Source organism: Notolepis coatsorum (genome assembly GCF_963971535.1).
Source record: "Notolepis coatsorum genome assembly, chromosome: 20".
NCBI lineage: Eukaryota > Metazoa > Chordata > Actinopteri > Aulopiformes > Paralepididae > Notolepis > Notolepis coatsorum.
The window spans coordinates 8,736,370-8,748,910 of record NC_140184.1 but is presented as its reverse complement, the minus strand read 5'-3'; the positions used below and the strand labels follow the sequence as shown (position 1 = coordinate 8,748,910).

General features: G+C 42.3%; 1 protein-coding gene across 1 annotated transcript in view; it reads left to right on the top strand.

Moving 5' to 3' along the window:
- dis3l (DIS3 like exosome 3'-5' exoribonuclease) overlaps positions 1–12,541 on the top strand; it is a 56,177-nt gene that overhangs the window by 16,344 nt on the left and 27,292 nt on the right. The window contains exons 3-7 of the mRNA XM_084337514.1: positions 1,678–1,806; positions 4,165–4,300; positions 7,543–7,710; positions 9,469–9,547; positions 12,072–12,251. Coding sequence (XP_084193640.1) covers positions 1,678–1,806; positions 4,165–4,300; positions 7,543–7,710; positions 9,469–9,547; positions 12,072–12,251 — 692 coding nt within the window. The remainder of the gene's footprint in view (positions 1–1,677; positions 1,807–4,164; positions 4,301–7,542; positions 7,711–9,468; positions 9,548–12,071; positions 12,252–12,541) is intronic.

The window sequence follows — 12,541 nt, the reverse complement described above, 5'->3', positions numbered from 1 at the left end:
GGATGTGTGTGCGTGCGTATATCACGCATAGTCTAGTTTGCAGGACGCAGCTTTTGTTTTTGTGTCAAGCCTAGGTGTTGGTTGTTAAATCTGTATCCCCAGAGAGATACAGAGTTTAGCATTCTCACCAAGAACACATTCAGGGAATTCCAGAGGGAATCTTATCAAATAGAACCTCTTTGTTTATTTAAAAATATATATATCATGAATTATGTATATTTGGGAAATTCTGAGAAGTTGTCCATGCTGTGCAAACTAACTAGAATGTTGGTAACTGATTTAGATAATTATTAGGCTAAATAACATTCTATCGGGTGTATCGCACCGAACCCCTTTAATTATAAGAAGGCGATGGGTTGGGAACCGCCGTAGAAAGGTTTGATTATGGCTTCCCCCATTACTGCTGAGAGAAAAGAAACGTGGTGTAATAAGAAGTGGCCTCACAGTGCTGAATAATAGGGCTGTGAACCACCCTCTTATTATTCTAGACTGAACTTTGTGTAACCAAATCAAATCAAATCAAATTTATTTATAGGGCCCGACAACACACGTTAATGTCCCCATGGGCCGTACAGGTCTTCTTTAAACAAGTCAAGAAGAAAACATCACAATAAGTCAAGAACAGAACAAGAACACCATAAGGTCCAAACATTTTTAGATGAATGCAAATAAAAGAAAGAATGCAAGCACTCCCAGACATACCCCAGGTAAGGAAAAAACTCACTAAAACCTAACAATAGGGAAAAAAGCTCCACAGGCAGTGTGGAGGAGAGAAACCTTAGAAGGGCCATTCAAGGGGGGATCTCCCTTCTTAGATGTTGGTGATAATAGTGTTGCAGACGGACAGTACGAACTACGAACTATACGTTACATATTGTATAGAGTAGGCAGAACATAACTGACTCATCCAATACAGTAAGGCTGGGGGCGATATATCAACATATATAATTCGTCATCTTATCTGTGCAGTCGTATTTGTTTTCTTTCTTATAGTAGAGAAATGTAGATGCATGTAATAAAGAATGTGAGTACAACAGTATCATGTGGAACAGAGACATCACCTCCTTTACCGATGTCAATGACGTTTTTAATCAGTCTTTTCTATATTGAAAACAAATGCACCTCCTAAAATATGCAAAGGGTACATTTTCTAAATCTAGGGTAAAGGTTTCACACCTCGCCTATAGATATGATTGGGCAATGTATCGATATTTATTGTTTATCGTCTGTGTGATAATGTCCTAAAAAATTATGATTGAATTATATGATACACATTTATTGTCAAAATTAAGGATATAAAGTGAGATTTGTCACAAAATGACTTCTGAAATGCTTGAGAATGTCAACTGAAAATGACAGTTTCAGTTTGATACTACTGTATTACACTTCTGTAGGCATTGTCGTGTTACATGGGGGGGGGGGGGGGGTGTAGTGTGTGTGTGTGTGTAGATAGATGATATGTTTGGGAGTGGAGGCCATGTGTATGAGATTGTGTGTGATGGTAAGAAAGACAGAGAGAGAGAGGGAGGGATAGTGTGTTTGTGCCTGTATGTTAGAAAGAGAGAGAGACAAAGAGAGAAGTGTGTTGGTAAATGTCCCTATCGACACTATGTGGCCCATCACCCAGCCCTACTATACACTATTCTGAACCATCTTTTCTTTTTCTTTTTTTAACAGGCAATACAACCGTCTGCGCAGCCTGCTGAGAGACCCCCGTCACGACTGTATCTTGTTTGCCAATGAGTTCCAGGAGTACTCCTACTGCCCCAGAGAGAAGGGGGAGAGCCAGGACAAATGGCAGACCAGGTCCGTGCACATTCTCCTTTACTAGAGCCCAACAGAACTGTGGTAGATAATAGCCGAAGCCGTAATAACTTACTCAGTCAGTTAGGAGATCCGGTGGTTAATACAATTTATTAACTCTGAATGAAAGTATCAAATACAAAGTAGTCAGAGAATATGGCTGGGCTCTCGCGTCAAGTTTTTCTAGCTTGGAGGCCTGGAGAGAGCACCCCTATACCAGTGTTTAGGGAGCGCCCTGGATACGGTGTATCTCTGTATCTGTGTATACGTTACTGATATCCCGTCAGTTTATTAGTCATCCTTTAACACATTGAGTGCCAGCAGCAGGGGGCGCTGATCCCCCTTCAGCGCCAGGTCTTTATTCAATGGATATAGTTTTAGACTGGGACATTTGCGAGTGCTTAAAATATATCTTATATTATAGCTATGGGTCTAATACACCCGTCGATTGTCAGTGAGTTGCTTCCAGTCAACATGCACAAAACAGATTGTTTTTTCATCCGTACATTTCCGTTTTATACCGTTTTGAATATGAATGGTTTGGGTGATTCTGAGTAAGTCCAAGAAAAGACGAGAAAAAGGCATTTTAGTGTAATCCAGTCATCACGTTGTAATTTTTCGGCTGATTGATTGATGTCATTGATGAATGACAATAGCGAATAAAAGAAATACCGAGACAAAACCGTAGATCTACGTTTTCGGCACTCAACCGCTGGGCCACAGAAACGTAGTTCTACGTGAACGGCACCGGAAGTGTTAAGCAGAGTTTCACGGTTATGGCCGGACCAAACATTCTGTCTGGGAGCTGACGATATCCACAAGAACATTAAATTCATTATTTCCACTCAAAGCTGCATTCGATTCAACATGTCGGCGCCCCGAGAAAGCAGACGGACGGCTGTTGACGTTTTGACAAGTTTGGACTCAGTGGCCACAGCGGTGAGTTTGGACTCGGCCACGGCGGTGAAACTGCCACGATCCTCTGCTCTGAAGTTTGGACTCGGCCACGGCGGTGAAACTGCCACGATCCTCTGCTCTGAAGATTGACTGTTGCTCAACTTGCAGTGGAGTCGGAGTTGGGAGTTTTAACTAGTTGAACCTTTTCAAGAAGTTATGGGGTGACTGGCCCGGATGTTATGTTTAGGTAATAATAGGGTTCTGAAGTAAAGAGAAGTAAAATTTGTATTACATGTAGGGTTGGGTACCGTTCACCTGTGAATCGATACCGGTACCCAACGGTACCTTTTTTTGGTTATTTAGTCTCTAAAAATGTAATCTACCTACCTCAGCAATAATACAATGTACATGTGATTAAACTGGGTACAAAATATACAAATTAGTACTACTGAGTGTAGTGCTAATCAGATGTATGTACAGAGTTGTAGTATAATATCAGTGATACAGGTGTAAAGACAGTATGGTAGTAGTCATACTGACCAGCAGCGTAACTATGAGTAGGATATGTACAGATAGATATAGTATCTACATACAGTATATGTAAAAGGACTATCTGCAGGTAGATATTTTAATCTCTGCGGTTTGTGGTGTGAATTCAGATTCATGTCTTCCCTCAACTCAACTAGGAGCTCCTAATATAAAAAGAATTCTAGTTTTCTAGTTTGTTAATGGTTGTATTATGAATATTTATAAAACTGGTAGCTCAAATCAAGCAGTCTGATTGTTTCATAGCCATGGTATAATGAGCGTATATCCACAGCTATGATTCAAATTCCTTTTCGGTATCACTACACGGCTGAGGAAAAAACTGTTTGCCTTGTTCAATGAGACGGTCTGGTCTACGTAGGAGACTGGGGCTGACGCATACAGGTCAGGGAATCCCTCACGGCACGCACATATGCTCATATATGGACCAAGAGAGGTTCAAAATGTATATAGTGTTTTCACGGCGCGTCATCAAACCGGAAGTCGGCCATTTTGGAGTCTGAGTTTATCCCTTTCCTGCCGACTAAGTCCTTCTCTATAGGTTCTAGCCGCTTCCACGTGCTTTCCTGAACCTTTCTGTGGTTTAGACATCCTAAAATCCTAAAAATCTAAATCAATAAACTTAAATCAAACATTCAGCGTGCAATCCATTCTGATGTTTAAATCCCAGTATCTCCCCAATGTCCGCGCATCCGGGTTACTGACCAAACCGTGACGTAAGTGCAAACACTCTATTGGGGCACAATGGACCTTCTGTTTTGAGTTATGCGAGGATCTGAATGTTGCTTTAATGCTTTCCATCACTAACTCAGCTTTTAAGACCGCCCCGTATTTGTTTGTGTGTGTAAACAATAACATGTGTCCACCTGTGTGTGTGTGTGTGTGTGTGTGTGTGTGTGTGTCTTCGTATCACTTCAGGTGTGTGTACCACGCGTCGGTGTGGTACCACGACCACCTCGCGGGTCTGAAACCCGTGGTGATGATCACAGAAGACGAGGCGGCGGTGGTGCAGTACAGCAGCCTGAACTCCGGGGTGTACGTCATCTCCACCCAGGTGCTCGAACCCCACCCTCTTTTCTTGATCCTTCAATCACAACTGTACATCATCTCCACCCAGGTGCTCGAACCACACCCTCTTTTCTCGATCCTCCAATCACAACTGTACGTCATCTCCACCCAGGTGCTCGTGTCACACTGATCACACCTCAAACCCCACCCTCTTTTCTCGATCCTCCAATCACAACTGTACGTCATCTCCACCCAGGTGCTCGTGTCACACTGATCACACCTCAAACCCCACCCTCTTTTCTCGATCCTCCAATCACAACTGTACGTCATCTCCACCCAGGTGCTCGCGTCACACCGATCACACCTCAAACCCCACCCTCTTTTCTCGATCCTCCAATCACAACTGTACGTCATCTCCACCCAGGTTCTCGTGTCACACTGATCACACCTCAAACCCCACCCTCTTTTCTCGATCCTCCAATCACAACTGTACGTCATCTCCACCCAGGTGCTCGTGTCACACTGATCACACCTCAAACCCCACCCTCCTTTCTCGATCCTCCAATCACAACTGTCTCATATTTAGTTGTTTATATTGTTCACACTGCTTATTTATTTTATCTTTACTATACTTTTAATAATAATAACTTTATTTGTATAGCACCTTTCATACAAGAATTGCAGCTCAAAGTGCTTTACAGCATTAAAAAAAGGGAGGCAAAGTGCAGAAATATTAAATCAAACATTTTCACATTAGGATCTAGCATCCCAATAGGCCACTTTGTTTATGGTTTGATTATATGGCATAAAATGACATATAAAACATATAAAATAAGCATAAAAAAGATAGCAGCAAGGTAAGGCAAATCAGTTTTTCATATTAGGCTCTAACATTCCAATAGGCCTCTCTGTTTACGGTTTGATTCAGTTTTAAAATAGGCAGTAATAAAAATGATTAAAATAGAATAGACAGAGTAAAAAAGTGCAGTAAAAATAGTTAATAAAATAGAATAGACAGTAAAATGATGCAATAAAATAGTTCAGTAAAATAAAATTGTATTGCCTATATTTATGTCTTTCTACTATTACCCTGTCCTAGCCCCTTTCGTGACTGTGATCCTCCACCGAGTGAAACCACAGTCACTTCCTAGCCCGTAGCAAACCAACCTATGTTGACCATGAAGGACTGGTTCTGCCCGAACCGTTCGTTATACAACGCAGTTGCACGAGGGTTTCGGACAAAAATACGTGTTGGTTTGAAAGCTTGCCGTTGCTAATAAACATTTTAAATATTTTTTATAAACTGGTCAACACTGCTCAAAATGGCGTTATGTCCGTATTTGGCTGCCTGGTGCGCCTGCACTGTGATCACAGCGCATGCGCATCATGCACCTAACGCCGGAAATAATGCAGTGTTGACCAGTTTATAAAAAATATTTGTATAGGTTTGGTTTCTTACATATCTCGATGTGATTTATCAAGAAATATCTACAGCAAGAATTCTGGGTCTCAACGAATCCAAAATGTCAATGTGGTTAGAAGTGGTGGAGAGAATAAAAGCTAGCTTATAATGGTAGTGTCTGGTTAGGAGTGAGGGATAATGGAGGTACTATCCAAGGAGGGGTCCGGGAGGGGGGGGTTCGAGCTGGAGCATGTGTGTAGGGTTTTAGATAATAGGTATTAGGGGTATATCCTGTATAAGGCATTGGTATAATTGGTAATTTCGTTGGATATACACTGTATACGGTAAAATATTATTATAGACTTTTTTTTGTTTTCTGTTTCTGTACTTGCATGTCATTTTAGCCACCTTAATTGTTAGTTTCATTATGCATTGTGTGTTGAGTACTGACTTTTAATAATTTTTGTTTTGCAATAATAAAAAAAAAAAAAAAAAAATATATATATATTTAAAATGTTTATTAGCAATGCCGAGCTTTCAAACCATCACATATTTTTGTCCGAAACCCTCGTGCAACTGTGAGTACCTTTGAAAATTCTCTGTGATACTTGTATAACGAACGGTTCGGGCAGAACCAGTCCTTCATGGTCAATATAGGTTGGTTTGCTACGGGCTAGGATGTGACTGTGGTTTCACTCGGTGGATCACAGTCACGAAAGGGTCTAACCCTGTCCATATGTGTACCTGGTGTGTCCTATTTTTCTACAACGGAGTTTGGCGATTTGCGAATCTGATTGGCCACTGACGTTTCTGGTCATGTGACATGTGCGCCCAATAGCGTGACGAGCTGTGTCTTTGCCCATTTCCGCGTCGAACAGCCTGCAAAGCACCTGGTGTTCTATCGCCTAACCCTAACCCTAACCTTAACCAACTTCGAAAGAGTGCCTAAGCTTAACCGTCGGAATCAGGGCAGGCGTTCTATCGCCATGCTCTAAGACAAACTCTATGTCAAGTTAGACCGCGCTCTCAAGTTTCGACACTGGGTGCTGAAATCCCACTAAGTATTATATAAAAAAGAAGCAGTGAAGCTAGACCAGCACTCTCAGGTTCAAGTATTTAATGGCAGCCTGAAACAAACATGTTTCGGAATTACATATTCCTTCGTCAGTGTTATAGCTTGGCAATGTTTCGGAATTACATATTCCTTCGTCAGTGTTATAGCTTGGCAAGCTATAACACTGACGAAGGAATATGTAATTCCGAAACATGTTTGTTTCAGGCTGCCATTAAATACTTGAACCTGAGAGTGCTGGTCTAGCTTCACTGCTTCTTTTTTATCTAAGACAAACTCTAACCTTAACCGACTTCGAACGAGCGCCTAAGCCTAACCAGTGTAGAAACTTGCGGTCCCACGATTGGGCGTATGCGTCACATGACCAGAAATGACACTGGCCAATCAGATTCGCAAATCGCCGAACGCCGTTGTAGAAAAATAACAGGCGTACCGCGTACCATCTGTAGTGTGGTAGTGAAAGGTTAACCCTTTGTAGTGTGGTAGTGAAAGGTTAACCCTTTGTAGTGTGGTAGTGAAAGGGTTAACCCGTTGTAGTGTGGTAGTGAAAGGTTAACCTTCTGTAGTGTGGTAGTGCAAGGTTAACCCTTTGCAGTGGTAATGAAGGGGTTAACCCTTTGTAGTGTGGTAGTGAAAGGGTTAACTGTCTGTAGTGTGGTAGTGAAAGGTTAACCTTCTGTAGGGTGGTAGCGAAAGGTTAACCCTTTGTAGTGTGGTAGTGAATGCGGTTAACCCTTTGTAGTGTGGCAGTGAAGGGGTTAAAGGCCTATGCCTCGATCTCTCTTATGTTCCGTGTCGTCTCTCTGTTGGTCAGGATTACTTGCAGAACTTCTGGCCAGAGCTGCGTGCCGCCCAGGAGCTGTACTGCTCCGTGTCCCAGGCCCTGAAGGAGAAGGGGAGCGAGGCCACGGAGAGGGAGTACGTGGAACACCTGCCTGCGGAGGTCCTGGAGGCTGGCATCAAGTCCGGCCGCTACATTCAGGTGTGTGTTACAACAGGCTGTGCGAGGAGGAGGAGGAGTGCATGCATGCTTCAAGTCCAAGTTCAAGTTCCTTTTATTGCCACACGGCCAGGCCGGTGGAATTCATACACGGTGCAGGTGGTAGCTGCGACAATACACCACATAAAAGACACAACGGAACAGTACAGTACAGAAATACAGCACCTAAAAAATACACGACGGAACAGTGCAGTAGAAAAAATTAAAAATACAAACCTCAGGTGCAACGTAACAAAAAACCAGAGACCATAACAAGCATGGGGTGTAGATTAGGAGGAGTTGAGCAGCTGTATGGCCTTGGGGAAGAAACTGTGGTTGAACCTCACAGTTCGACTGCCCACTGACCTGAACCTCCTACCAGAGGGGAGAATTTGGAATAGGATTGGATTATGGCTGTGTAGAATTGGACCATGCTTATACACGCTACACCTACCTGTATACCCATTTGGTCCATGTAGAATCCAAGAAGTTAAGGTTGAATTTAGGGCTGTCACGATTCGTCGCCCATGTCGACGTCATCGACTATGAAATGTTGTCGATTTGCATATTCATGATCGACGCATCTATTGTTAATTGTATGTGTCTTTTGCGGTGGAAATGACAGACGTTCAAAGTCATAACATGCGTAACGTGTAATCTAACTAATATATATATATATAATATATAATATATAATATAAATAACTTCTCTTAAACCACTATTCGTTATTCTGTCTAGAGCCACGACTCTACAGTCACAGTGCGCGTTTCGCTCGCATTTGATAACCCCCACCTTACATTTTAGAAGCTATGGCAGCTCTTCAGCCCTGCGTTCTACAGCCCTGTGACAACTCCTCTTGCGAGTCGCGCTGTTTCTATGTAATCTCGAGCAACGAGTCCAATAAATGAAAGGTAAACAAACTAACTACATTCTATTTTATGGCAATAACATTCAGGTTTGTTCGACCCGTGAGATATGATGCCAAAAAAGGTTCACGCTGGAAGTCAGATGATTGACAGGGGCTGACGTGAGCTGGGAAGTGTAGTTTTATGAAATTCTAAAGCCCATCGAAAGCCCTGGGTCTCTTCATTCATAGGACTACACACACGTATGACAGCTTCCTTTATTTCCGTCTAATTCATCTAGTTTCCACCGGGGTGCGCCGAGATATTTATGGACTCATATTTCGCTAATAACACTTAAAATCATTGGTAAACAAACGTAGTGCTGAAAATATACACTTTGACTGCTGTTTTGATAGGGCTAGGGTCTTTAATCTAGGCTACATTTGAAAAAAAACCGCTACATTAATTCATATGGATGAACTGTTGAAAGAAATCATGCCAAATTAGTTATTTCCTGAGAAATGATAACCACATCTCTGGTAAGCACTAGATTTAATGACTGCATGCCATGTGCAGTGCATGTAGGAAACACACTTTTACTGATTTGTTGATTAAATCAACTAATCACTTTGTCAACAAATTCATATGACTATTAGTCAACTAAAATGGACTGGTAAATGGACTGCATTTATATAACAGATTTTATCCAAAGAGCTATACAACTTATGCCTCACATTGACCCATTCACTCACACATTCCTCATTACTCATCGGGAACAGTTAGGGGGTTAAGTGTCTTGCTCAAGGTCATTTCGACGCAGTGCCGGGAGGAGTCTGAATTGACCCTTGAGGCTTCAGCCTCCAGTTAACATTCAATAAAGGTTCTTATATGTTTTTCCCTTATCCGTTATTCGCAGGGTACTCTGAACGTCAACAAGCACCGGGCTCAACACGAGGCGTTCGTCAGGATGGAAGGCTCCACGAACAAGAACACAGGTGTGACAACAGTAGGGACGCAGTGCAAATCTTTTTATTTTTACTTTACTGTTTGATTAACCCTTTCACTACCACACTACAGAAGGTTAACCTTTCACTACCACACTACAGACGGTTAACCTTTCACTACCACACTACAGACGGTTAACCTTTCACTACCACACTACAGAATGTTAACCTTTCACTACCACACTACAGAAGGTTAACATTTCACTACCACACTACAGAAGGTTAACATTTCACTACCACACTACAGAAGGTTAACCTTTCACTACCACACTACAGACGGTTAACCGTTAAGGGTTAACCTTCTGTAGTGTGGTTGTGAAAGGGTTAACCTTCTGTAGTGTCGCAGTGAAAGGGTTAACCCCTCGGTAGTGTGGTGGTGAAAGGGTTTAAGGAGCACTGACTGCGGAGACGGTTACATGCATCAAGCACGGCAAGCAACCCGGAATAATGGACTCACTAGAGAACAAACCTCCAACAGTCACACTGTCTTTGACGTTCAAATTAAATCAAATGTATTTGTAGAGCCCGAGATCACATGGAATTGCCCCCATGGGCTTCACAGGTCAAGAAGAACGATAGATCCACAGCAAAAAACTCCTTAATAAAATCCACATATGCAGCAACACTCCCAGACTTTCCCCAATGAAGATGAGGAACGACTCCCTAAAACCTAGCAATAGGGGAAAAAGCACCACAGGCAGCGTGGAGGAGAGAGACCTCAGATGGGATGTTCAAGGGGGATCCCCCAACAGGGTGTCGGTGATAATGTAGTGTTGCTATGGATGATAGATGGATGGAGAATAGAAGAAGCGAATAATTGGTATGTATGTAATAAAACACATATACATCATGCATTAGTGATGCACCGATGTGAAAATTGTGGCCGATACCGATAACCGATATTAATATTGCTGTTCTGGCCGATACCGATATTTACCGCAGGGCTGTACGTTAACTTTTATTGCACATAGCACTGGTGCTACAGAGGTTGATAGTTTTGTAGCACAGGCCAATATCTTGTAGCACAAGTATAAAACGTGTTATATTTGTAACAGTCACAAATGTGCCTATTGCATTTGTGTTATTTAGTTGCAGTGCCATGTTTGGCTGTCATTTTCATGCTGACAAGTTGACGTCACACAGCCAGACACGTTAGGTGTAAGGAATTATGGGATTTGGTGTTGGGTGTATGGACTCTATTGGGGGTGGGAATCACCAGTTTCATCACGATACGATATAGATTCTTTGGACAATGATACGATATTTGCCGATATCTGCCACGATACGATACAATGCAGGTGCCTGCAATCGATATGAGATGATATCATAAGCCCATTTAACACAATCAGTAACATTTAGATCAACTCAAAAGGTAACAAATATAATTTGGAAAAAAATATTTTAGCTCTTCCAGACATTTAAATGAAAAACTATTTATTGTTTTTAATAAAAATAGACCTCCTGTTCACTATAAAGTGCCACTTTTTGATATATTGAGTTTAAACTTTAAGTAAATTTTTTTGGAACATTCAACCTAAAACCCCTTCCTCTCCCAAACCGTTCCTGCAATTTTATGTTGCATGATGATCATGCATACATTTATTATGTATTGTATTTTTTTATGTTTAAATATCAACATTATCTGTCCACCCTCAGTACATTTACTATCAATATAATATACTTGTCTGACTTCATATCTTTTCAAACGCACACACACAGAAGGGATAATGCCCCCTCCTTCCCAGTCCCCACTCTGCTGTTCTCTATGGCTCTGAACAGGGTTTTAGCTTGTTGTTAGCTTATGCTAATGTAACGTTAATTCCAGTCTTAAACACGACGTGGTCATAAAGGAATGGCGAGGATTGCAAAGCATGTTATATGCATTTGACCCGTTGCGGAATAAAACAGCAGGGATTTGTTTTGGGTCGCGAATTAGGCACACTAGCCTTGCTATGTTGCAATGTGCGTGTTCCAGACACTACTGCTGATACTGAGACGAGTACTGCGCGCTGTGCTGTGGAGTGGATATGAGTCACGACACCACGGATTTTCTAAATAAGAGTATCGATATGAACTGAGCGTTGCTAGCTGCCGGAGCCATAGATATTATGGCTGGAGCTGCGCGTGGGCGGAAATGAGACCCGCCAAAGGATTTTTCAAAATAAGAGTATCGATATGAACCGAATGCCTATCGCACCAGTGCTACTGAAGTAAATCCATTCATCGCACAGACCGATGTTGCTGTAGCACGTGCAACATATATCTTGCACTGTACAGCCCTGTTTACCGATGTCGATATCTCTGTATAGAAAACACTTTATGATAATCAAATAAAGAACTATTTTCCAAAACGCATAAATCTTTCTTTACTTTTGTAACTTATTTTCAGAAATTACTGATATCTTTTAACTATTTAAGACCAAAACACATCTCTCTCTCTCTCTCTCTGTGTGTGTTATATATATATATAATCTTGTTTTTCTTCTCCCAACCTCTGTCTCTTTTTCCATCTCAGAGTTGAACAGTGATGTCTTGGTGTCCGGCGGTAAGAATCGTAACAGAGCCATCCAAGGCGACGGGGTCGTGGTGGAGTTGTTTCCAAAGAGTGAGTGGAAAGGAAGAACTACGGCCTTGACTGAGGGACAGGGGGACGAGAAGACCGGAGAGGACACCCAGAGCCAGCCTATGCCTACAGGTACGACACCCAGAGCCAGCCTATGCCTACAGGTACGACACCCAGAGCCAGTCTATGCCTACAGGTATGACACCCAGAGCCAGCCTATGCCTACAGGTATGACACCCAGAGCCAGCCTATGCCTACAGGTATGACACCCAGAGCCAGCCTATGCCTACAGGTACGACACCCAGAGCCAGCCTATGCCTACAGGTATGACACCCAGAGCCAGCCTATGCCTACAGGTACGACACCCAGAGCCAGCCTATGCCTACAGGTATGACACCCAGAGCCAGCCTATGCCTACAGGT